The following is a 27,130-nucleotide window of genomic DNA, read 5'->3' on the forward strand; positions in this document are numbered from 1 at the left end:
GAGAATTGGGCTTGTCCCCACCACTAAAATTCATTGAGGAGTTTCTGTAAATAATGCACCAAATTTCACAGGTCAAGAAAGGCTTTGCCAGGGAGCTGCTCCTGCTCCTGCAAAGTGCACAGGCTCCAAGTCAGCCCAACTGGCTTTTCAAGGTACAATTTCAGCTCACGTAGAAAAGAAAAAGAACAAAATATTCTTACGGGTGCATCAAGCACAATTACACAGCCTGGTCCTCTGCCTTCATCCTATACCACGCTGTCCATCCCAGTGGCACCAGCACCATCCCACCACATCTCTGAACAAAAAGGAGAAGGTGAGGAGAGAAAAGAGAGAAAACCACAGTAATTTTATTTTATCAAGTGTTAAGGTGTGACACAGTGCCACCATTCACCTGCTCCACATCCACACGTCCCTGAATGTTTTCTGACTGCCTCCACTGTGTACTTTCTCACGGGCACGCTGCCCAGCACCATTTAGGGCTATTTAAAAGGCAACCTGAAGGCCAGCAACCCGTGCAGCTGTGGTGATCTCCAGGCCTGCTGCCTTCATGGTGTGCTGCATCTCCACAGAAAACCTCAGAGAAAGGCCCAGTTCCTCGCTGAGGCCCTCTCTGAAAAGTGCTGATGCACTTCAGACCTCTCACGGATGGGAAACTTTTGTGCTTGTAACTCACAAACCATGAAAACCCAGCACGTAAAGGGACACGTGAGGTATCCCAGTCTGTTGTCCACACAACGACCTGTTGGTGAGCAGCCACTTGAACTACTGTCAGTGAGGGTTTTCCATGGTCTCCCCACTGCAGTGCTTTTTAGTCACTTCAGTTCATTTAAATAACGGAAAAAAAATGAGTTAGTCACTGTTTCAGACACAGCAGTTCTTACTTCTTATATTTTCCCAGAACTTAGAAGTTTCAGACGAATTGTTACTACGCTAAAAAATACCAATTAAGGGGAAAGAAAGAAAAAAAAAGGAAAAAGAAAAAAAAAAAAGAAGAAAGAAACAGAACGATGTATTAGTAAGTAAGGGATGCTGCTGCCCACAATAAACAATGGGTCGGTGACTTCGCACAGGCCACGTTTTCACACTGCTGGCTGAAACCTGTAAATTTTTCTAGCAATATTCCAGGTTTGAGAAGTGCCAGGTCACCCTCTCAGACCTACCTAGCTGTGATTTTGCCACTATACTGGGAGAGAACAGATAAAATGGATCACACGAACCGGACCAAGCTTTGTTAACCCAGCCAGGTGCTTTTCACTCACCGCCCACAAACCGATGCAGCAGAGGAAGAGGGGAGGAGCCAGCAAAGGGATCAGAAGAGAAGCTCAGATCGGGAACCTTTTTCATCCTGTTGATGAAATATCATGAAAACACACTCCTTGCTTTCAGCTGAATGAACCAACTGCCTGCTTGACAGCAAAAGCTCTGGTGTTCATGGCAGGGGCTGGTCAGGCTGCAAGGCCGGCTGCAGGTCACGGAGCAACAGTCCCAAATTATTGCTGGTTTAATTCTGCAGAACAGACCCCATTCAAACACCTGGTAGTCTGAGAAACACTGCAAGATTAATTCATATGTTAATTCAAAATGCTGGTAGAGGTACAAAGAACCAACCCATGGAGGCTGAGGTCACTGAGAGATGGAAGGGAGGAGGAATAAGCACCAGAGCTGATAAGCAATCAGATAAAAATTTTAAATCGGGTACTAATAGGACAGGGACCAGATACATAAGGGAATAATATATTGAAAAAAAACTTACATAAAAATGAAATTAGAGCATTTGGAAAGGTTGGAGAGCTTAGAAAGCTAGTCAAACAGCTATCACGCTGTGAAACAGGGAGAAAAGTCAATGTAATTAAATGGCCTCAAGGCAGAGTAAATATGGAGTGGCCAGGTTTGGCACACAACAAGTCATCTAGATCTGAGACCCACTACAAAAATCACAGGGGTCATCTACCAGTGCTCAGTATGGCCCAAATTTAGCATGTTTAAGAACATAGTGAACTTGAAGCTTCACTTCATTCACTACATGCATGGCTAGCGAGAGCATGAACTAAGGGATTATTTGTACATACATCCATTCATGAATAAAATGCATTTATTCCCTAAGCAAGTTGGACACAAATAAAGCTGCTGCACTTCAAACTCCATTCTCCCTTAATCCAAACCAGCATTTCAACATGCACAAACAACTCTACAGCCTCAGCTGAGCCCGTGCTTTGCTCCTGGGCACCACAAAACCAGGCTGTCCATTTTTCCTGCCCATCCAAGGTAGTTGGGGGATGTCCAATTCTCTGGGGTTTCCAATTTTTTCTCCTCACTTCAACTGTAAGACCATTCCTCCTGCTAGCAAAGCAACCCAACCTTTGTTCAGGACAGGCACTTTTGAGTTTTGCAGAATTTCCCACTCCCACACACAATCCAGGAGACAGCCTGTATGAAAGATTTATATCAATCCTTTATGCAGCAACACGCGGTTATATAAAAGCCAGGCTATGCAGAATACAAAGCAGACAAGAAGCACACTTGAACTTGTAGGTGACACAATTAACACTGGAAATTCAAGATTGTCACGTAAAAGTCTAGCGCCTTCCAAAAAAAAGAAAAAGGTTTCTATCAACAGTGACACAATTTGCAGTACTAAGAGAGATCCTGGCCCAGCTCCATCACCGAATGTTTGAAGTTGGTTTTGCTGGGGCCAGATTTCATCCACTGCATATTGACAATAACAGGGCAAGCCCCAGCATGATGAGTGCAGTTTCACAACAGCTTTAGACAGATCTTGATCACAAGCTGTCCCCAAAAAGGGACCTAAAGTGACTCAAGCTTCCCCTGACCTTGCTGCCATGCAGGTAGCCAACCTGGGGACCTGGCCAGAGAAGAGCAGTTGTCAAAGCTGGGGTGTGGAGGCAGGAATGTACTGCTGAGGCCAGGAGGAAGGCAGGAAAGTCCTGCTCAGCCCAGGCTGTGGTTTCACAATGAGTTGGCTTCAGCAAGAAAACCATCTTACTGGGTTCCTCCTCCAACCACTTCTGCCTCATGCTGGAGTCCACTGCTCCCTTTTGCCAGCTTTTGAGGCTGCTCTGTAAACTCCAACTCTGAAATAAAAGCAAGCTTTAGAGGTGACATCTTTTTTGGAGCGTTCCTTTATTCTGTGTTGCTTTAAAATATCTCCTCCTGGCATGGCACTGTGTGCACTGAAATCAGGGCAGCCATAAAGAGGTGCACTGCAACACAGGGATGGGCTTTTCTTACGCAAGCTTTCTGGCCAAGGCCAACATATAATGCAATCACATGCTAATATCCTCAAACGGCACGTATGCTTCTTTATACTACTTTTACATAAAGGTATGCAGCACTTTCTGCTTTGGGGACTGCATCCTGCTCTGCTCAAATTCTGTTTCTCTCCAAATGCTACATCTGGAGAGCCATGCCAACTGAGAAATAAAGAGCTGTCCTCAGGTTACCAAGAAAAAGCTTCAAAACCATAAGTGGGGATTTATCTCACATGACATTAATCACCCAAAAGGTGTAGCTGGAAGCTGATCCTGTCTCTGTGTAGCTGATGAAGAGGGAGAGTGGCATCTCCTGAGGACCACTCATCTTGTTTCCATCTCTGCTGCCCAACCTGAGAGCTGAGATGCTCAGCCTAGCCTCAATGCCTAACACAATCCTCTCTAAAAACACCCTTGAGAAAGGAGGAAAGAAAAGCAAAATCACACATACCTTTCTCCGCCTATTACTTTCTAATGGTGAGAATTAGAAATTAAGATTTTAGGGGTGCGAAAGGTCACTACACAATCAGTAACAAAGCACAGCATAAAGCCAGCAAAATGAAGCATTCAAAGATACAAGCAACTGCTTTATTTAAGAATAAAATTAAAAAGGAGGGAAAAGAGGAATGATTTCTTCTTTCAACCAAAAGCCCAAACCATTTTGATGATACTCCTTTAAGAACAAAGACCGCATCCCACAGATTATCCCTCAAAACAAAGTCAAATGCCTTTTTACAGCTTGACGGGAGCCTAGATTAAAATTTCATTTTGCATGGTCCCTAGCTCTGCACCCTTATTAAAACACACTCCCTGATGGCGTGTCTCACAATTAATTTCTCAAGAACTTCACAAATTTAGGAGGTAAATGGCTCTTTTCTGCACTGAGTCCTAAAACAATGACATCCCCTCCACAGCTCCTTTAAAAATAATTAAGTTGTTAAAATTATAGCTGTTTATAGCAAATTTAAGTCTATCTAGAAAGCCAGGCTGGGGTTGCCAGATGTGCAGGATGTGCAGCAGGAACCCTAGGGAGCCCAGCAAGGTCTGAGACTGCCAAGGAGGCAGATTTCTCTGGCAATTTTGGTATGAGGATGGCATCAGCAGGGCATTTCCCTCCTGCCCCATGAGATACAACACATATTGGTAGGTGATGACAGCATCGCAGCAACAACCCAGTGTCACACTGTGAATGCTCAGCCTTCCTCCACCCCAAAAAGAAAAGCATGCTGAGGCTTCACACACCGAGGTGTCATGGGGGTGATTCCCCTCTGTTGGCACCTCTACAGCATTAAAGTCAAAAACCATGACCCAAATGCTAAACTGACAGCTAACCCGGCCTGAAAAGACATGTCTCACCTGGTTTTATTTGCTGAAGCCCAGCCCACAAACACAGAGCAAAGGATCGGTCTCTAACAAGTGAGCAAAGAAAACAAGAAGAATGGACTTTGCACAAAGTTCCTTAAATGCTCAGTCTCTAATCGGTGTTACTGGACATTGACTGATCTGCCTATCCTGGCAGCCAACTGCTGGGCTCACCTCTCACAGCCGATTACCATCACCCGTGCTGCAAATAAAAGGAGAGAGAACATTGGGAGGGGGCGCACACATCTCCTGTAGGCTCCAGCTTCTGATCTGCCTTTGCCCCAAGCCCCACTCCATGTCATGGGGTGGAAGGGCGTGGAGCACAAGTAGCAAACAGAAATCATACAAGGCTACCTACACAGTGGGTAGGGTGTGAAAAGCACTGGCTCTGATGATGGAAACACTCCGTGCTTTGCTACAGACAGCTTAACCTCGGCAGCTCATGAGGTGCCAGCTGGGCAGTGAGGACAGGCAGTGCCAGGGATGGCTCTGGTGGGGCAGAGCTGTTCAGCAGTGCTATGAACAGCGACTGCTTCTCGATGTCTTCTCCTCTTCTCATAAGGAATTCAGATAGAAGAAAAACAAGCCACGCCAACAACCCTGACAAAGACCTCAAACATCTCCTTTCTCTGTCGCTGAGGATGGGAGGTGCTGCAAACTGCGCCACGCTTGGTAAAAATTGTGAGCTGTGAATGGGAGAGGAAAAACAGCAAAGGGAGGCTCCTTGTGCAGTCCTGTGACACAGCTGAAACAGCCCCTGGCCGATGTTAAACCCGGGCTAATAAAGCCCAACTGTTTAGCTGCCTGCTTGGTGGCTGGTTTTAGCAGCGACACAGAGCAGGCACTTGTCTGGTGCTCGCTGACGGACAAGCCACAAACAGCCGGTGGCTCTGGGTCAGATCCCCTTTTGCCCGTTCCCTCAGAAAGAAGAGGGGTGTTTGTGCTCAGGACACAAAGCCCAGTCTGTTGCAGATTTGGATGTGGGCCTCCCCGCCTGGCTCCGACCGCTGGCTGTGCATGGGCTGGAGCCTAAGGGGGAAAAGGGGAAAAAGACCACGGGAGCTGTCCCACCTCCCCAGAGACTCCTCATCTCAAACTCAATCATTTTTAAATGTTGTGCTTCGAGAGCACTTACATGAAGTGCTCGTGAAAGTCTCAAAATGTGTAAATTGGGAGTTTAATTTGTATATTTGCCACTGCTACTCTTTAAAAAGACCTTAACCAGGCTTACATTTTTTCCAGCGGAAAAAGCTACACACGGCATTTCTCCCTTTGGCAATCGCTACCATTTGCTTGCTTGCTTTGGTGCGGCTTAGGTTGGGAGGGGGCGAATAATAAAAATGTTAACACTTCTTCTCACCTTTAGTTTGGACAGGCTCAATAGCAAGCAGCTATTTTACATATTTACATAGCTGTGTCAGCACTCATATGCCCACAGAAGAGGAAACACAAAATCATGGGTCCTCTTCTTGCCTAGCCTTACCCAAAGCTAGCTTCAGTGAAATCAGTTCAAGCATTCAGTCTTTGCAGAGGTCACCTGAATCCAAGTGGTTACAGGACCAGGATGTGTAGAGAAGAGCAAACATCAGCCGTGGTGCACGTGCCATAGGAAGGGGTCACGGTGTTCTGGCTGTCCTCACCCCCAGCCACCCTGCTCCAGCCTGGGAAGCAGAATATTTGCATATATACTTCATATCCAACCTTAATTTCAAGGGTGAAGAGGCAGCAGTCTCCTTTGCTGCTGTGATTCACACGAGCCTACAGCAGGGCTATTCAGAGCCGGCATCTAGTCCGAGCTGAACCCCACAGAGCCGATGCCTGGGGGCACTGCAGTTCAAGAGCCTTTTGAATCAGACCCGCATGATCCTTTCGCTGCCATTTATAAAGGAAATAAATGTTCAAAAAGCATGGTGTTATCATTGCAGAACTGTGTCTTGCTGGACTTTTCTGAATCGCTTCTTATATTTAACTGGGCGTTCTTCATGTAATACAGTAAAAGCTTTCTTTGCTACGCTCCTCCAGAGCTGTGATTACAGGTTTAAAATTAGCAGTTAGTTTCAACTCACTGTATTTTCTAATGATGCCTACATCTAAAAAAGTAAAAAAAAAAAAAATCCAAGGTAATTGGGTTCCCTTCCAGGACTGGAAACCACAGAGCTCCCGAACTAAGCCATGCTCTCCCAAGAGCACAGGCATAAAAATACACTGTGGCTGCAGTTTATGGAGTGTCCGCCACAATCCCATGTCTGTCACCTTTCAGTCACTCTTAAACTGCACTTGCAGCTTTGCACATCCTCAGAGATAAAGCAAACCATCAGGCCTGGCTGCCAGGCAGAAGGCCAGCAGCAGCTGATGGAGCCTGCCTGGACCCAGGGAAGTGGTGGAGTCACCATCCCTGGAGGTCTTTAAAAGACGTTTAGATGTAGAGCTTAGCGATATGGTCTAGTGGAGGACTGTTAGTGTTAGGTTAGAGGTTGGACTCAAAGATCTTGGAGGTCTCTTCCAACCTAGATGATTCTGTGATTCTGTGACCCTGCCTTCAGCCCCAGCAGGAATCTGCCAGTGTTCGGGGGGGGGGGGGGGGGGGGATCAAGGCAGCAAGCGAACATTTTGCTTATGCAATTACTTATCCAGCCACAACCGCGGATTTTCCTGCATGATCGGGCTGATAAGCATCAAACTTTTACGAACGTTGCCTTGCATCCTAAATGATGTGGTCAGAAGCCAGAAAGGAGGTGAATGATGTGCAGAAAAATGCTGGGAGGTTGGGGAGAAGATGCACAGAGGCTCTGGGCTTGGTGTGCTCTGCAAACCTAGAATATCTCCAAGGACTGCCACCATCCTGCATTATATACACTGCAATGGCACTAAGAGGGATCAGCAGCAAACTGGAGTTTCTCCTGGAGAAGTATTCATGCAGTGACAGTGCTACAGAGAAGGCGGGTAGGCATTTACCATCATCCTGCTCAACTGGAGAAATGCCACGTTTCTGCTGGGTGCAGCTTTTTGGAGAAAAATGTAACTCCCTACAAACCTACTTTCACATGAAACTACATTTGTTGTCTCCAAAACCACACAGTGCTTCCTGCTCCCCATTAAATATTGTTTTCAAAGCTTATCTGCTGTTGCAGAGCTCAGAGCCATGCTCTGAAGAAAGGAAAGGAAAGGAAAGGAAAGGAAAGGAAAGGAAAGGAAAGGAAAGGAAAGGAAAGGAAAGGAAAGGAAAGGAAAGGAAAGGAAAGGAAAGGAAAGGAAAGGAAAGGAAAGGAAAGGAAAGGAAAGGAAAGGAAAGGAAAGGAAAGGAAAGGAAAGGAAAGGAAAGGAAAGGAAAGGAAAGGAAAGGACTAAGGAAGAAAAAGACTAAGAAAATATGAATCATCCTTTGGAAAGCTGTTGATACACAATCTCCTGTCACCCTGTATTTTTTTAAAAGAAACCTTAGTTTTTGCAAATCATGGAAGTTTGAAGAAGTAGCTTTTCAATGCTTTTCTAATTTGCAACAAGGATCCAAAGCTCTGGCCCAGATTTGGCTATGCTGAATTACTCAACCTTTGTGAGCAGCACTACATTAAGAAATTGCAATTGTTTAATCAATTATTATTGCGTAAAATGACCACGCTCAGAGACTGAACTGCTGCTGGGTCAACTTTACAAAGCTTTTTTATTCATCAGGCATTAGGGAGGAGGAAGGATACGAAGGAGGAGGTGAACAGGTTGCTGAGGGGCAGTGTGGAGCAAGGTTTGCTAAGCCCAGGAAGGCAGCACATTCGCACAGGGTCTCATCTGGACCACTTGTGAGCAGCTCCTTTTAGCTATGTAGGAAGACAAAAGTGAATCAACACCCAGTAAGGACCAAAGACTTCCCCATGTTGTTTTAAAGATGAATTAATGCAATAGGTATGAGAGACAGGATAAAATTGCATCAGGACTTTTTTCCCATCAGTGACTTATATCAATATTGCCTACTAATATAAAAAAAATAAAGAAAGAAAGAAAAAACACCCAAGGTTGATAACTTACTCCCACTGAAATCAACGGGAAAATTCATGCCAACCTGAACAGAAGGCAGCTTTTGCTCTCTCACCTTTCCCTCCCCTGTCTCGGCACACTCCGGCAGACGGCAGGGTGTCCCTGGCAGCCTGGCTCTCGCCTGTTCAGCTGCAGAGAGCCAGACCCAGATATGCAGCTGGGTGGGGAACACAGCCCCAAACAAAATAAAATTGCAAGTGCAGCCTCCCGTGAAGTGCTCCAGCTTCAGGCAGATATATCAACCCTGAGATTCCTTCGGTACGGCTATAATCAAGACTCTATTTTATTTTCATAGAACAATTAACGTAATCTGTATAGCACTGGCAACAAACAAATTGTGCCTTGCATACACGCCAATGCATGTACAACATGCAAGCAATTTCAAAGCATACACTTTATGTGTGTATCCACTTATACCTTGTGCCAGTGCAATACAGGTGATGGACAACTAGTAGCTGTGCCTGAAACAAGGCTAGCTGAGCTCTGGAATTAAGCAGCAACATTTAAGTATCTTCTTTAACCAGCATCACACAAACAAACAGAAATAAACAAAGAGAAAATCAAGAAAGAAAATTATGCATCTCACATTCCCCCACAGAAATCATTCTTCACCCTTTTGGGTTTTATCATTGGGTTTTTATTTTTTCTTTTTCATTTCTTTTTTCATTTAGACACACAGAGCTACATGTAAGTCTTCAACTGAGTGAAGTGGTGCACCTGCAGGCAATGTCTAATTTAATTTACAGCTACATTGAGGAGATATTATTAAAGGTACACCTAGAAGAGCTATTTTAGGCAAGTTTTAGAGACTTGAGAAATTTCTTCTTCATTTCCCTCTGTATTCAAGGTTTCTACTGTAAGCTTCACAGAAATAAAGCAGCATCCCCCCATAACCATGAGTAATTGAAAAGATCAAACACAAACAGATTATAGGAATTCACGTAGTACATCACTTGTGACTTCTCCACTAGAAGCGTATCTGTCTTGGCTCATACAAATATATGTCCTTATCCACTTCTTACCATGTGTGTATTGATTGAAAAGCAAGAGAACAAAGTGATTTAGGAGAACAGCACATCTCAAGTCTCCAAAGAACAGAATAAATACATTCAACATATTTTAACGAGACGAGAAAAAAATACTGCATTGAGTTGGTCAAAACTTTTTAGCTACGAAAATTTCCTGTTGATCAACGTGACATGATTACAGAGATTCTGCAAGTGGAGAATGTACATTGGTGATTGCCTGCTACTCCATACAGAAACTTTCAGTTGGAAAAGTTTTTAATTGCAAGTTCAAATCAACCTTTTGAAAGCAAACTGCTTTCTTTCGAAATATAAAATGTCATTTCAAGTTAAAACATCATAAAGATTCCTGCAGAAACTAGTGGGTTTTCTTTCCAGGAGAACCCTCCCTTTCCTCCCTCAAAAACCAAAAGGTATTTGTTCCTCAATACTATTTTAAGAGTGTGAGCCTTGAAACCCTTCTAAGGTCTTAATACTACTTCTGCACATAGACGGAAAGCTCTGGCAGCACTTGAATGAAAAGTCAGGTATTTAATACCAACATTTCAAGGTATGCCCAGCAGAAAACTTCAATATATATAAAATAAGATCAACACAGCATAGCAGTCCTTATACATGCAAACCCCAGAATCAATTTAAGTTTATTTTTATTGGGTGAAATTTACAATATGCCCTAACTCAGTATTTATTTCCTCAAGGCTTCACAGACAAAGTGCTCCTCTTTTGCTAGTCTATCCCACATGTTTATTAAAATAGATACAGCACAGTGAAAGGCAAACATAAAACTGACAGAGGATCATTTTCAGTTTCAGGGATATTTTATAAGCTATCTCTCAGAACTTCAATTTATGGCTTCCCTTAATGGAGCCTTTCAGGGCTGATTTTAATGCGTTAAGTGGAAATTCCTCTAGTTTGTTACTGCAATGTTTTCTTTACGACCTGCCCTCATATATCATGTAGGTCTGGTTTATTTATACCAACAGCCGCTCATTCAATGGGTTGGGAAATTCTAAAAACTAGCTGCTTTCACTTGCATTCTTCCTGAATTAAAACGCTGTTTTCTTTTATTACTGTTTTGGCTGGACACTCCTCCAGTGTTCCACAAACATAAAGAAGACTGAAGTTGCTCTGAGCTTTTTTTTATAACCTTTTTTAAGGCAGGAATACAGATTTCCTCCCTGGAGCCAGACAAGAGCCCTCTGTCTGTAAGCATCTTGGTACCAGCCTGCAATCTGACAGCTACCACTACAAAGAAGAGGCCTCCAAAAGCCATGAAAGCAGCAGGGGCTTTGAATGGATCAGCTGCAGCATCTTGCACCTTGAGGTTTGTCTGCAGGTTTACGTGCTGCTCATGTCTCTCCCTGCCGGCACGCTCAGGACTTCCTCAGCTGTTTGTAGACTTTGAGGTATGTGAGTACTTTGACAGGCTATTTACCTGAGCAGTATCTAATTTCTAGATGGGTTTAATTTAGGCAAAGCATAGTAATAACACCTGGAGCTCTTCACAAAGAACTTGCTGTCATCACTTGATTCTTTCCAGCCTGAAGCTCACTCCCTTTCCCTTGCACTAAGTATAGCTTCCTGAATTCATCCAACAGAGCTCGCAACCAGACACATCCCCGGCTCTGGAAGAGGTTTTCCAGCAGTGCAATACATAGGGCCTGCTAATGCAGTGCTGAATCGGTACAGCCCACAATGCTGACCTCGCAGAGACCCAGTGGGTACCAGGGGCACCGGATTAGCCCTTCCATGCCAAAGGGGTGCAACCACACTGGCCTCAATCCATGTGGTCCTCAACCACGTACAATCACAAAATCGTAACATATCCCAAGTTGGAAGGGGTCCACAAGTATTATTGAGTCCAACTCATGGCTCCATACAAGACCGCCCAAAAAACAGGCCCTGTGTCCAAGAGCATTGTCCAAATGCTCCTTGAACTCCAGCAGGCTCGGTGCCATGACCACTGCCCTGGGGAGCCTGTCCCAGTGCCTGACCACCTCTGGGTGCAGAACCTTTCCCTAACCCCCAGCCTGACCCTCCCCTGTCCCAGCTCCATGCCGTTCCCTCGGGTCCTGTCGCTGTCCCCAGAGAGCAGAGCTCAGCGCCTGCCCCTCCGCTCCCATCGTGAGGGAGCTGCAGGCCGCCATGAGGCCTCCTCTTGGCCTGCTCTGCTCGGGACTGAACTAAGAAACTTCAGTGCCTCCTCACACATCTTGCCCTCTAGACCATTCACTATCTTTGTAGCCTTCCTTTGGACACTCTCTAATAGTTTTATGTTCTTCTTTATACTGTGGTGCCCAAAACTGCACACAGGACTCAAGGTTGCTCTTGAGTCCACACCAGCACAGGGCATATTGGGACAATCCCTTCCACCAACCGACTAGCAGTGCCGTGCTTGATGCACCCCAGGGTAGGGTTGGCCCTCCCGGCTGCCAAGGCACACTGCTGGCTCATACTCAGCCTGCTGTGACCCAAAACCCCCAGATCCCTTTCCACAGGGCTGCACTCCAGCCTCTCATCTGTAGATATATCCAGGGCTGCCCCACACCAGGTGCAGTATCCACCACTTCCTCTTGACATTGCAAGGTCGAGGCCAAAATGAGGCATGCCTACTGATGGGGCTGTTCATTACAGAGGCATGTAAATAAATATATCGTACGGTGTGTGTGCACAAATACATAATTACATTACACATAATCCTACAAGAATCTTGCTGGTTCTCTGGAGACACCTTTCCATCCCAACCAACATTCCCTGATGGAAATCATGTACCAGAGAAGTCTGCCACTGCATGAAACAGGGCAAATAGGTCAAAAGGGGCAGAGAATCACCATGGATAATGTGTTCCTTAGCAAACAATGGTAATTTAGAAACCTTTATTTTTATTTTTTTTTTTAATGTCCAGAGCATTCCCAATAAACTGTAAAGACATTCATAACAAATAAATAAATAAATGAGCAGCAAGCACTGAAGGCAAATCCTGCTCATCTCATTCCTGGAAAACACTCCTGAACGTCCAATACTTAAATCCCTCCTTTGGCTTCAAGTCCGTGAGAGAAGGCTCCTGCTGGCTCCTGCCCGACAAGAGTAAGACCAACGGGAAGCTGCCCGCTAGGAGGGCACTCACGTCATCCTCTGCCTTCCTGCCAGCCCCACCGCGGGCTCAGCCCTCCTGCCAGGCAGTTTTGCAGTGACTAAAGCCTGAACTCCAGGATAAACAGATAAACTCTCGCTGCCTGAGTTAAAACTATTAGCTTACACGCAATCTCATAAGCCACACGCTGCACAACACTAAACCTCTCCAGCACCTTCACCTTCATGCAGCTGTTTCTTGCTCCCCTTGCAGAATCAGAGCCAGTGACAGTCAAAACACAAGTGATAATACAATAAATCATCCTGGAAATGGCTATTATTGAAATAACTATCGTCTGACAAGAGCGGAGATATGTTATTTCCATGGTATATCTTTCATTACTCCCTTGCAACTACTCGATTATGTCAAAAGCCAAAATCTTTATTACACCATCAGAATATGCCTATGGCAAATGGAACATAAAGCATAACTAATGGCCATATTTCCCTGAAAGGGCACACGAGGCTGACAAATAGTCACATGAGGTCATATTATCTCTTGGAGCAAATCAGCTAAGTTGTGCCTCCTTTGCCAAAAGGGTATTTATGTCCTGATACTGTTCCTTTTTATTCTTTTTCATTTATTTTTATGTTAGGATATATCCCTAACTTTCACATACTGGGGAAAAGGATCCCGGTTCTCAGATATTTACACCATCGTGTGAATTTACACTAATTCATGCTGTTAAAGTGACCAGAAGCTATCCACAGACATCACTCACCTTCATGATGCCTGGAGCAGACTCGGTGCTCCAACACATCTGAAGATTTCAACTGAAACATCCCTGAGAACAGTGAGGAAATAAACAGAGCTGAATTTATACGATGACTTTTAGAGCTGCGCCAACAAGCATGACTTCCAGCAGTTCAGCAAAAAGCTGCATAACATTTTTAGAAGGAGCATGCCATATGTTAATCACTTCTAATCAGAGACAGTTTCTCCACGTCTACCGTTCTGGCTCATTTCCTTACAATTAAGAACTCCATTTTCCCCAATTGCTACAATACAGATGTGCTACTTTGGCAGTGACCTACTGTGTCGTGCCCTTAGCATAGGCGCAGCGAGAGCCATAACCAGTTCAGTAGTTCATGTTCTAGACAGACAAAATTAAAGCCAGACCATAACAGAAGTGTACAGTAGCAGCAGTCAGAAGTCCAAGTCTGCCAAACAGTTATTCAGAAATTATGTCCCTTAATTTAATTTGCATGATGGAACAAACCTAACCCAACAGCAAGGCAGTATCTAGCAGTGAAGCAATCGGAAGGACAATTCACAGTTGGTTAAACTTTTTGTAAGCAAGTTTGTTAACTTACATTCTGGAAAAAAAGTACATTTTGCTAGCTGAGTGGATGGTGCACAGACCAACTTTGTTTTTTCTCTCTGCAAGCAGAGCTAGCTAACAAACTTTTGCATCCAACTTTGTTACCCAGTGGTGCTGTACTCTCAGAATTTGCAGGATGCTGGATGCCATAATTTCAGTGAATCCTCTTTCTTCTAATATTGCAAGGCACAGAGGGCAAGGAATGTATTAACTAACTTTTAAAGCATGGAGACCAAGCCTCACAGAGCAGTTTTCTTGGTCCTGCAAAATAGCAACTGACAGCAGCCTATTTAAGAGCATGAAGCAGGCTTATAACCCTCCTTCCAACATGTAGCATGTGTTACATGCTGCACTCTGATTTCTAGAGCCCCCCCAGTTTCTCACAAACTTCTCTAGCTCAAATGAAGCATGCATCATCCCAAACACAACTAACCCACTCCTTGCGGTGATGTTTCTTGAGGCATGTACTGAACTTTGCCACTCCCTGATGTTCCTTCCAATCTCTACAAAAAACTTTGTGCCTGTACCAAAACAGACTATTTATTCCTAATATTTCTAGCTGTTTCCCAATCTGCCCCAACACTGCCTTTCTCTCCCTGCTTGCCATTAAGTACAGATGTGCTGGCAAAGACCCTTAGCCCCAACAGCTTACGCTGATAGCAGGATTTCTTTCTGCTCGGCACAGTTTAAAGTTTGCAGAGGTGACACAGCTGAGCAAAAAGAGCAAAGCTCACTTCACACCAGCTACAAGTGCTGGTGTCAACGGGGGGGTCAGGAGGCAGTTAGGGAGATGAATCTCACTCACCTCCACCCACCATATCAACACCAACAAAACTGTGTTCCGTAGTACTCACTAAACCCTTTTGCAGCCTTTAATATGACAATGTAGTTAAAAGATTTCCTATGTTCCCATGAATCACAGCTACCATCCCTTCTTAACCAATTATTTTTCGGAGGTGCCTGAAGAATTATTTCAGACTTGAAAAGCCAGAGTCTCCTATGCATTATCAGGACACCTTTGTTCCCATCATATTTTGTTCATTTACGTATGCTATTGCTCTCTTGAACTGCTGCTTCCTCCAATTTTCCCTCTACTGAAGTAGCTATACCGATTCTAACAAGTAGCCATGGCAACATAATCTTGCAGAATAAAGTACAAAATAATCCTATGATCAGAAATCTAAATTAGAAAAACGGAATGGAAATAACATGTTCTTAAACCCTGGAAGTAAGTGACCACGGGAACAGATTACAAATAGATACGGTAAATTCTCCAACACTCAGGAACTCTGATGCACACAAATGAATGCTATACTTCAAGTCAAATTTACACATAAGTTATTACCACGAGAAGCTCCACACCATGTGTTATGAAGACAGTGAGATTAAGAAAGTTAAAAACAAACAAACAAACAAACAACCTTCCAACCCTACCAAACCTCTATCTGAAACTATCAGCCTGTTGGGATCAGCACCTGTCATCATGCTGCAAAGCCTGCTACGTAAAATTTCACAGCAAAGTTGCCTCGATTGGCCTGTCCCAAAGTCAGACTCCGGTTTGTATTATGGGGATGCCCTGCCAGATCCCTTGAGGTGGACACACGGTGAGCACTTCCCATCCAAACCCAGCAGGACAGGGATGGGGACAGTACCATTCGTGATCCCATATCATTATCCACATTCCTGGGAGGGTGAGACTGCCCTTCAGCGAAAATTTTTACCCTGGCAAAATTAAAGTACAAATACTGTTTTATTAACTATAGTGAAAGCTTCCACTTTTTTTTTATTTCATTCTGTCTAATGGTTTAAAGATTCTTCACACAGTTATACCAAGTTTTTGGTTCAATCTTCCACAAAGGAATTAACGCTAGGATTTTAGAAAATGCTTCTTTTCTAGTGATGCTTAACAGGTACCCAGACTTTGTATGTGCAATCGAATCCCAACCCCCTCGATATATTTAATCTTCTAAGCACCTTGAAGGAGACAATACTAAGCCGTAAGGAAGACTGATTTCCAAGCTGGGGGGTGAGGGGAGAACCCTGCACCCGGTCCAAATAAATCCCCTACTGCCTTATTTTCTTTACAGTAACTGAGAAAGAGGGCTTGAACCAGATTTACTGCAAAGAGGATGTACTGATTCTTATCTGTGAAAGGTGATACGGACTGTCTGGACTGCTAAATTAGCCTGTAATCTAATCTAATCAATGAAAGACACATCGAGTGTTCCCACTCAAGCTTCCCCATCAGCTGCAGGCAGCTGAAACAATCCAAACTGAGATTCACAGGCACTGCTCAGCTCTGGTATGGTTGGGAACAAGATTACCTCCTCCTTTACCTTTCAATTTCACTTTCAAGCAGATGCGTGCCAAGGGCAGCTACATCGTCTATGAAATATGACACAGCCCCGAAGTACAAAGCATTTCCCTACCTGCGTATCTGCTGGAACAATACAAGCAAGCAAGCAAACAAACAAACAGAGCATTTTCCCCATACATTTACTGGAACTGTAAGGAGTAGCTATGCATACAAATTGCAATCACTGAGATTTACAGCCCTGATTGTACAAAGCAGTTGCATGAGGTAGGCACTTACGAAGCGTCCCGTGTCTCATTTTCCCTCTATACTTGCAAGGGACACATTTCCTTGGTTAAATAATGTATTTTAACCCCCCCAAATCTCTCGTTGTCAGTACTTTACTGAAAAAAAAAAAGGACTGAAAGGCGGGCAGAATCACTTTTGTTTTGTCAAGAAAACATTTCAAAGGGGTAGGAAGTATTGTTACAATTCTTACAGAGATATTGCTTGGAGAATAACATGTGTTACTGCAGTATACAGTACATCACGCTTTTCTTAGACTGCTTTAGATCTGTGGATTACATCCAAGAGGCCCGCGGAAGATAACTATATTTGTCCATATGCTAAAATTCACCATGCCAGTGGCTGCAGCTCCGTGGGCAATTTCTGCAAACCCAGGGAGACCGCAAGAGCCTCATCTCACGGGAGCTGTAGCCGCTGCCTTGCAATTGTATTAGTTTAATTGAGGATTGCTCAAAGCCATGAAGAACTCTAGCAATGCCAAGAAGATGCTCTTCTCCTGCTGCACACCTGACACCACCATCCTCAGAAGCTTGTCTGCACACTTTTGGCAAGTCAGGAAAAGATACAATATCCAGCATACAAGGAGGCTGTCTTGTCTCTCACGTAGAAAAATTCTTTGCTTTATTGAATGCTGGTGAGAAGTTAAATCCTGTGTGTCCCAAACACCCAAAATCAAAGCCAGGACTACAAGCTGGACACTGGTGCTTGCCCTGCCCTTGCTCCCCTGCAGCCATGCCCAGGCTGTGATGGAAAGCCAGCAGGAAATTAAACCCTGGAGGCAGAAGAGGTCCACCCCTACAGATGAGGAGAGAGCAGTATTTCTTAGAGTGTAACTGCATCGTCATCACCACCTCTTGAACCTTCTGCCTCCCAGCTCCTCCTCTGGCAGTGCTGCCTGCTGCCTGATTTCCCTTCCACTTACCAAGTGTCACCTGCTCGCAAGGCACCTTGGCCAGTCAGCCCTGGAAGAAGGAACTGATTTATATGACTTTAGCTCAGTAGCTGGAGTGTACATGAAGGCTGTGACAGACCCATGTCCTTCAGGGGCGGAAAATGAGAGGACAGAACAACCCAGGATGGCCAATATCTGTTAGAGCAGGACCTCTCCCACGGAGCTCTGCAGCTGGGCCACCCTGTACCGGCACAGCTACTGCACCCATGCCACCCCCAGCCCTTCAGCAAACAATTTCCATTTCCACCAGCTCAGAGCCGGCAATCAAGGAGGCAAAAGGGGCAAGTGTTAAAATCTCGCGCTGCCCTGTGTGCAGACCGTCCTGTGCCTGTCCCCTCCAGTGCCAGCCCTGCCTCCCACGCAGGGGCACTGCCGAGGGATTTTCTGCTCCCTTCCTCCCCGCAGAGGAATGCAGGAGAGATGGCAGCTTAGTGCTGAGCTGGTGAATGCCTCGTTTCACTGAGCAAGCAGTTTTAGGAAGGACACCGTATAACAGGGCTCCAGTGCTCTGACGTGGGCTGCGCTGAGCCACGCTGACCGCATCTTCACTGCTGACAACCTCCAGCAAACGCACAACCCTAGGAGCCTTCCCAGGAGCACACAAAGCCCTGGACAATGCCAGGAGCCCTCTGTCTCCATCTCATACCCTTAAATCTGCTTAGCACCTCTCATGCTAAGCACCTTGCCGTGCTTCTTCAATTGCTTTGAACCAACTTCAGCCTTTTGGCTCTGCAAGGCACGAGCACAAGTCTCAGAAACTCCCTAAAAATGCAAATGTCACATTTTGGCACTGGAAATGAGCGCTGGCAATGCACTGCTAACTGGAGGAATATCTCAGGGAGGAACTGTGCATGTGCCTTCCCCAGCCCCAGCACACAGAGCTTTTTGTAACGCAGAACTCCCCAAGAAGTCAGGAAACAGCAAATTCCTATAGTGCAGAAGGCAAGAAAAACCAAGGCTCTCCCTCCGATACTTTTAAAGAGAGAGAAAAAAGAACTTTTGGATATTCCTTCCTCTAGTAATAAAAAGACCATTTTAGACTGTGCTACAGAAGAAAGAGTTCATAAGTGAGAAACTGAATCTCAGAGTTGTTTCCAACTGCCTGCTTACACAAAGCACTCATGCAGAGAGGCTCCTGCACCTCCTGGGGCAACACTGGGGACAGTCCTGAGTTTGGATCCTCTGCTGAAACAGCGAGAGAAAGCCAGGACAAAATACTGATTTCAGTGCCTGAATATTTTAACGACACACAGGGATGACTACTGACACAGGCTCTCGATTTACAAATTACAAATTCCATTGCAGAGACAACCACTGAAACACATCAGCCTACACCTCCACGGAGCAAAGAAATGCAAGGAAACCGCTGCAGTGGCCAAAGGAGTGGAGAGAAGGAGGGTGTGAAGCATCCCTGCTGAAACAGCTTCATCTTCACTCTTTCTGGGAGCAAACCTGGGTTTTTGTAACAGGCTCGTGCAGCAGCAGTGCGTTCAGGTGCTGTTATTGCAGGCACTACACGGAGGGAGAGCCCTGCAAGCCCGATACGCACTGCATTCCTCGTTAGATCACACCACAGGTCAGCTGCTGTCTGGCCTGCACCCCAGGGAGCCCTTGTGCTGTGTAAACAAACCAGTGGCAGAATTTAGACGTAACAGCTCCATTCAGACCCCAGCGAGGAGTTCACATGGAGGCTTCGCGGCGGTCTCTGTACGCGGTTCAGCCAGCAGGGAAATGACAGAGTTTGGCCATGCAAGCACAAGGCGCACAGAGGGGGGATGCAGCAGCCCTCGGCTTGTTAAACCCTCACCGGGCAGGGATTCAGCCCCAAGTTTTCCCTGCAACGTGGACAACACCAAACAGTTTCTCAGCAGACGCTGCTGCAGATGAAATTTGCTCGCCTGCCCTCTTTACTGCACAGACCCAATTCTCAAGCTTTTCCTGTAACTTTCTGCCAGAGTTGGTTGGCTGCAGCTGATGCTCAAGTGCATCCCCTAACCAGCAGCAGTGCTTCCCTCCGCTGCTCCGAATAAAAAAGAGACACACGTGAAACAACGTGTGGTGCCTAAAGGCATGGGGACACTGAGGCAGGAGCACCCAGGGGCTGGAGGAAGGCGATGGCAGAAGGGACGGTGCAGCAGCACGCTGCAATGCCACTGACCTGCAGTTAAATGAACTTGTGGGCAAATATGGGATCACTTTATCAAACCCGTGCCAAGGGCACTGCTGAAGCTGCTCATTCTCTCAGGTCCAGCAACTACGTGAACCCCGGGGAGAAGACAAGGATAAAAGCATTTGTGAACACCTCTCCCCTCATGAGCTGGGTGTCCTGGGGAGCTCTGTCCTGTTTCTGCTCAGCCCCTCGCCAACAGAGGTCCCGTTTTGGGGTCACCAACCCTGCACTCCTCCCTCTCGTGCTCCTCACTCCATAGGCGACTTTGAAGCTGTTTGTAAGAACAAAACCACCTCGGTCCCCCTTGAGAAATGAAAGCCCGCGCTTTTTGGGGCCAGTTCATGCAGGGCACTGCTGGCCCCATCCGAGCCTGCTGCCCCCAGCCCTGCAGCCAGCAGTGGGGCAGTGGCAGGGGGTGAGGAGGAAAGCGGGCTCAGGAGAAGCCCCCTCAACCCCTTGCCTTTGGGGCTGGGGGTCTCCTTCACCTCTTCAGCCTCCCCCTCCCCCTTTTTGGGCTGAAAAGAAGCGAGGACAGGCCAAGTGTGCATTTGGGGTGGGAAGGGGGATGCGGACAGGCTCAGAGATGCCACGACGTGATGGAGCCCCCACAGTGGGATCAGAAACTGATGGGGTCTGGAGCTCCTCTGCCCAATCCTTGGATGGGAAGAGGATGCAGGGCTGAGACCCCAAAAACCTGCCGTCGAGGGGGGAGCCCTGCGAGGCTCGGGGGGTGATGGAAACAGGCTGGAAGCAGCCTGGACGTGCAGGGTGCACGGAGCCATCCCCCTCCATCCCTCCTCCAACTCTAGAGCGGCCGAGCCGAGCCGAACTGACCCTTGGCAGACCGGGAGACCCCGTCCAAGCCCCTTTCGTCCCCTACCTTCCAGCAGCACCTCCTTGCCGGCCCTCTTGAGCGCCTGCACCGCCTCGTCGTGGGTGGCATCCCGCAGGTCGGTGCCGTTGACGGCCAGGATGGCATCCCCCACGTAGAGCGCCTGGGTCTGGTCGGCCGCCAGCCCCTTGAAGATCTTGCTGATGAGGATGGGCATCTTGTTCTCCTTGCCCCCCTTGATGCTGATGCCCAGCCCGCCCAGCTCCTGCTTCAGCACCTTCACGCACCTCTTCTTGTTGGACACAGCCTCGGGCACCTGCTCGGGGGGGTCGGTGAACGCGGTGCGCACCGCCGCCGGCCCCCCCCCTCCGCCACCACCGCCACCACCACCGCCGCCACCGCCGCCCCCTTCTGCCCCTCGGCTCGCCGCCCCATCGCCTCCCAAGCCGTTGGGGGCCGCTCCGTCGGGCCGCTCCTCGCCGCTCAGCACCAGCGCCTCGCCGGCCAAGTTGGCCAGCACTTTGTGCCAGCGCTCCCGCACCAAAACTTCCAGCCAGCCGCTGCGCTGCGCCCGGCCGCCCCCGCCGCCGCCCGCCGCCGCTACCGCCATCTTAGGAGCATGCTGGAAACGCCGAGTGAATGCAACCCGGTTAACCCCCCCCGGTTAACCAACCCCCCCTCCCCTACTCTCCGGCACGGCTCGGCACGGAACGGGAGCCACCGGACTTGAGCCGGGGGGCGGTGAGAGCCCGGGGTGGGGCGAGGAGCCGCGGCCGCCCCCCCGGGGCCGCGACGGGGCGGGCGCACCTGGCGGCACCGCCCGCAGCTGGGGAGAGGGGGAGAGGCGAAAAACGCGAAAAACGCGAAAAACGGGGGCTGTGGGGGTCGTGGGGGGGTCTCTTCGTCCCGTCGAGGGGGCGGTGGACACGCGTGCTCCGAGCCCGGTTGCTCGCTGCAGCCGTCTGAAGGAGGTGGGGGTGGCGGGGTCCCAGCCGCGGATGGGCTCGGTGCTGCTGCTGAGGGAAAAGGAGGCTCGGAGGCGGCTGGGGGATCTGCCTCCAGGCTCGTGGCTCCTTGTAGGGTGGCGTTTGGGGCCGTGGGGACACGCTGGGAGCGGTGGTGGCCGCCCCGAACAGCGCGACTTCGGCGTGCCGCGGCGGTGAGGGGAAGGAGGGCGGTGGGAGGGGTGGGGGTAAGGGGCTGCTGGCAGAGGGACTGCGGCTAAAGTGCAAGTTTTTCCTCCGCTTTTTCTCTATTCTTTGCATAAATAAATGGATTAAAGCAAATAGGTGGCTCAGAGGTAGTCTGTTTTAGTCATAGAGTCGAAGTTACTTCACTGCTCTGTAGGATGAAGACAGTAAATGATTTTCATGGATCCTTTCGCATGTGTTGAAACTCTTTTCCTTGCCCCTCAGTTACCAAGTTTTAATCCCATGTGTCCCGTTTTTTTGCCTTTCCCGTGCTCACTTCCCTCCTAGGATGCAATAGTGTGACCGATGTGGGGCTTGGGTCCCCAACCCAGGCGTGAGAGAGGACCAGACCATCACACCAGCAGTTTGGAGGTGCCACCAAGCAATTTGGGGCTGCTGCTGTGCCACGGTGGGACACTACAGCCACCAAGACCACCTCAGTTTCCCCTCCATACAGCCTGGCTCCAGCTCCTCCATCAGCTGGACTGAAAACTGCAGCAATTCAGGAGCACTCAGCACATGCAGGAGCAACACTTTGGGGGGCTGAGGCTACACAAAATGCTTTCCCTTCCCTCCAAAAGACAGCAGAAGGAGGCCTCGCTCAACCCTCCTCTGTGTGCAGCCTCACCAAGGCTGCTCAGGCACCTCCTCCCCAGAGGAATGCAAACCTGTGCCCAAGGAGAGCCATAACCCACCGGGATGGGTTATTCGAGGATAACGGGTGGGCGGGGAGAGAGCAGACAGAGGAGAGGTGTCTTCATTTCTCATGTTAATTAATGCGAGGTGAAAAACTGTAATTAAGTTTTCAGGGCTGTGGATCTAGAGTAAAAAGAAGCGTGTCCCGCTGAACCTGAACAGGGCACCCAAGCCCGAGAAAGGACTTGGCTGTAGCACTCCCTTTTCTCCAGCATTTCTCGCTGCCTAATTTAGGTTACAATACCCTGTTGCTTATTTCGTCCAAGTGACCAGGCTGAGTTATCAAATCAGGCATTTCTGTTTCCCGAGGGATCAGCTCTTTACAATTTTTTCATGTATTTTCTTCATGAATTACTAAAGAATCAGCACTGCTGCTAATGGAAATGTGTCCCTTAGTATTTTTTAAGTAATTTAAGAAAATCTACCAGAAAAAAAAAAAAAAGAAGAGTCAGATGTTTTCTGTCATGTTATAAAATGTAATTGTGGAAGGAAAGGAAATGTTTAGTGCCTCACCATTCTTTTTCAGCACACCGTGCGCTTTGCCCTGGTTTCTGAGGGTGTCTGGTTGTCCTGTGGGGTTCCTGTGCATCCACAACTGCACCGCCTGTGGCTGAGAGCTGTGCTTGTTCCAGCTGTTTTCCTTTCCCATTCCAGCAGAGGTAAATATAAAATTTCCCAGGGCCAGCATCCAGTGTATGGTTCCCTGGTATGAAAGAGGCTTTATGGCAGCATTCACTGCCTCCTCCTCCCCCTCCTATGCCCACCTTGGAGCTGTAAGAAAACAGACGTGCCATTTGAATTTCGGAAATAAAAGTGGAAAGGAGATGGTGTAAGGGATGCTATGGTACAGGCCCAAGGCAAACAGTCTCCCAGGTTGTCTCTCAGCCTGGGACAGCAGGGCTGATACCTGATGTATTGCTTCCCTGTCCTAAGAGGTGCAGGCTCCCAATTGTCTTTGTGTACCCAAGACTTTGTGTACCCCAAGAGCTGTGAAATGTGGGTAGGGTTGGGGGGGAAGGAGGAGAAAAGATGCCTTGAGACTTCTCTGCTGGCAACCCAGCCAACATTTGTGTCCTCAGCCATCTCAGGTCTGTAAATCACGCCTGCAAGAGTCGCTCCTGAAATACAGGTTTATGCAGCAGGAAGAGGAATGGAGGATAAAAGCGGGTATTTAGTCAGGTGTGCAGCTCTTTAATGCTAACGTTTGCAAGAGAGAAACCTGTTAGTGCAAGGTCAGCTGCTGATCCCTAGTGGTTTTCAGCATGTGACTGAGTGCAAACTCTTAATTTCAGCTTCTGAGAGTGACATTTCTGACATGACCTGTGACTACCAACCCTGCAGTCGCAGTGTGTGGTACGGTTGTGCCTATTTGTAGGATGCACGGCGGGGGGAGCAGAGCACTCAGCACTTCAGGCTGTCCTCCTTCCTCGCTAGAAAGGCTTCCAGTTGGAGGTGGCTTAGCAAAATCTCTGTAGATAACTTGCCCCTTTGAAAGGGACTGCTGTGAAAAGCAGACGTTTTCAAACAAGTCAAACAATCGCCTTTTACCATTTGTGTTTTAGCAGCAAGTAAAAGCCTGAACTAGATTAGGGCCCCTTTCACTCCCGCTGTATAAACAAATTGCTGGGCGAGATAATGCTAATAGCTGCAGCTGAATGGGGCTTTGCTCTGCGGGCAACTGTGGGCTCAGTTAAAGCCAATGGGCTATGTGGGAGAAGCAGCTCAGTGAACTGGAAGAAGCGGGGTGGTTGGAAACACAGAAACTCTGAAAATACTGAAACCCCTGGGACAAAGAGCACTGAGGCCAGTGCAGGCCTGAAAAGCAGCAATGAGGGCTGAAGTGCTCCCTGTGTAGGGAAGGGAAGGGGCTTGTGGTTTGTGCTTGCATGTGGGAAGAAAAAAATCCAGGAAAGCAATGCTGATGTGGTTGTGACTATGGCACTGAGGAGGTTTCTTCAGACTCAGCTTTGACTAAAGGGGCACGCCACAGGCTGAATGATCTTGGTGGTGGTGGTGTTTTCCTCCTGTTTTCAGGCAAAGAGGTCAGAATTCACTTTTTGTGTAAATAAACTGGCCTCCTGACAGCAAAAACATCACAAGGCCAAGTATACAGGCTCGCCACTCAGACAGCAGGGCAGGGAACACAGCTCCCACCCCACTTCCAGGCAGAGAAGATAAGGACAGGGGAGAGCCTGTCTACAGCTGTGGCTTTGTGTCTGTCTGTGCCAGTCTGTAGCGGAGGTAGTTTTCCAAGGATTTTGGGGGAGACACTCAAATCCATCCAACACTGCTGTTCTTCCCTTTCACGTTGCCATTGTAGCAGCAATTGTTCAATCTGAAAATTGTTTAATCTGAAATTCCTTTAAATCAGAAACAGAGCTGTGCTCCTTGAGCACATTTCAGATGACGGAGGTTGGATGAAGCCAGGTCTGGCTGATGACGTTCCCATCTTGTTACCCTGACACCGAGCAGCCCAGCAGACGGATCTGGACGGGAAGGAAGGCCGGCGTCGGAAGTCCAGTGCTGGAAACCCGACAAGTAATGAGAGCTGGAAGGGAGTCCAGTTCCTCCGGTGATCCCAAGCATTGCAGCAGCCAAGTTTAAGTCTTTCTGAGGAGAGTGCCTAAACTAACCCTATGTGTTCCTCCACGGCAGCACCTCCTACGCATACTAGGATGCATCAGGGCACTCCAGCCCTGGTCCAGATGTCCCCATCGCACAAAGGAGGCACCTCTCACTTGACTGTATCATGCCTTGCAAAAATCATAGCTAATGGGGGCTGGCAACCCCTTGCCTAGCCCCTCCTGAGCAATCCACCCCTTCTTCAGCATTGAGGGAGCCTTGCCTTTAAAGCCAGCAGCCAGCAATCATTTCTCACTGACGCTGGCGGGGTAATGAAGATGTTTAGAATGCCTGAAGATCTCCATAATCTGGAGGTTGCATTATGGCTTATTTTCAAAACTATGAAAGCATTGTTTCCCTTTTCCTAGTCTGAAGCTCTCCAGGTTTTTACGCATATCACAGCGTTTAAAAATAAAATGAGTGCGTCGCTGTTTGCCAGCAAGCGCTTTATGTAGTCAGTGTTTCAAAGCAGGAGCCTACTTGTGCGTACATGAAAGAAGTATGTGTGTGAAATCTGCATGTGCACCTACCTGAGTCACATGTCAGTGAGGCGAACTGAGAAAATGTTCCCACAGCTGGGGAGTGATGGGGCAGGCTGTAAACGAGCACGTTTCCATTTGGCATGTACAGCCCTGGCACAAGGGAGCACAGAAGCGGGTGCCAGGAAGCATTCAGGTTTTGTGTGCACACAGATCTGGGGCTAGCTCTTGCTCCTGTGAAAATAACTTTAAAAGGGGCAGTATCAAGCCCAGAAACGTAAAAATGTTTGCCTTGGCTTTGAGCAATTTTGTGAAAGAACTAAAACCAACAAACAAAAAATAAAGGTTCGTAACTACAGTGTTGACACTGTAGCACAGCAGAGGTTTTCCTTTCTTCGTGTCCTGCACTTGCTCTGCAGATCTCCATCCATGCATTAGTTTCTTAACACTTTTTGCTCCAAGTTTCTTTCATTCCGTCACTTTGCAGTTTCTTAATTTAGTTGTTACAGCTTGCATAGCAATCTCCCCCTACTCCTAAAGCTGAGCCCGAGATGTTTTAAATGCCAGGATCAGAGGTTTGCATTGCAGTTAGTTCATGAACGTGTAATAAAAAATGGGGACAAGAGGTGATGGAGCTCCAGATCTCATCCGACACGTCTCGGCTACATTTTGGTTTTCATCAGAAACAGGTTAATCTGGTTGGGTGTCAAAGCAAACAAAGCATTTTTACCACCTTGTTCTTTCCTGTTCTTAACCTATTTTTTGAACATGGCTGGGGTTTAACACGCTGGGTGTTACATCCACATGGCTCTGACCCCACAGCCCAAAGGCTTTGTGCTCATGCTGTACAGTTGCCAAACCCCGTGCACTGCTGTGAGGCTCACTCAGAGGCTCTCTGCCTTTCACCCCACTCATGCTATGCCCCCTGCGAAGCACACAGTCCATGAGGTCGTCCTGTCCTGGGATCTCCTGTGGGATCTTCTGCTCATCTGTCCTCAAAAGTCTATACCTGCAGCCTGCTGCCCTTTGTGCCAATGAGCTCAGCTAGAAAAGTTTGTTTGCCCCTGCTGTAGGGCAATATATCCTCACCTCAGGGCCATATATCAGTCTGCTAGAGTGGTAGGAAACAGAGATGGTCTGCTAGGGCAGAAGGCAAAATGAAGAGAGGGATTTATGATTTGGAAATGGGCAGTTCTCCAAAACTGTCCTGCAAAGATGAGTTTTAGCTCAGGCTATGTCCTCAGCACAAATTTGTGCCCCAGGAGCAGCCCCAGGCCCAAGAGAAGGAAGCAGCATGGTCCTGGGAGCCTTCTGGAACTTCTTCAGGACCTTAGCAGGACTCCCCTACCTATCTGTGTAGGAGCAACATCTTGATACTCCAGAACCCAAGCAGGATGGATGTCCCATGTCTTCAGAAGAACCTTGTTCCCTCTTCTCCATTACAGGAAGGG

At 47.6% G+C, this 27,130-nt stretch overlaps 1 protein-coding gene and 1 long non-coding RNA gene across 2 annotated transcripts in view; one reads left to right on the top strand and one right to left on the bottom strand.

Moving 5' to 3' along the window:
* The window catches only part of SNTB1 (syntrophin beta 1), a 115,342-nt gene extending 94,019 nt beyond the window's left edge, over window positions 1-21,323 (bottom strand). Inside the window, exon 1 of the mRNA XM_084507428.1 lies at window positions 20,741-21,323. Within this exon, the coding sequence (XP_084363554.1) occupies window positions 20,741-21,302 (562 nt within the window). The 5' untranslated portion in view covers window positions 21,303-21,323. The remainder of the gene's footprint in view (window positions 1-20,740) is intronic.
* On the top strand, window positions 21,301-26,042 carry LOC311430648. The gene is made up of 3 exons (XR_014688925.1): window positions 21,301-21,433; window positions 23,105-23,237; window positions 24,950-26,042. It is a non-coding gene; the product is annotated as an uncharacterized lncRNA (long non-coding RNA).
* The last annotated feature ends 1,088 nt before the right edge of the window (window positions 26,043-27,130 follow it).

The sequence above is a fragment of the Aythya ferina genome (assembly GCF_964211825.1).
Source record: "Aythya ferina genome assembly, chromosome: 2".
NCBI lineage: Eukaryota > Metazoa > Chordata > Aves > Anseriformes > Anatidae > Aythya > Aythya ferina.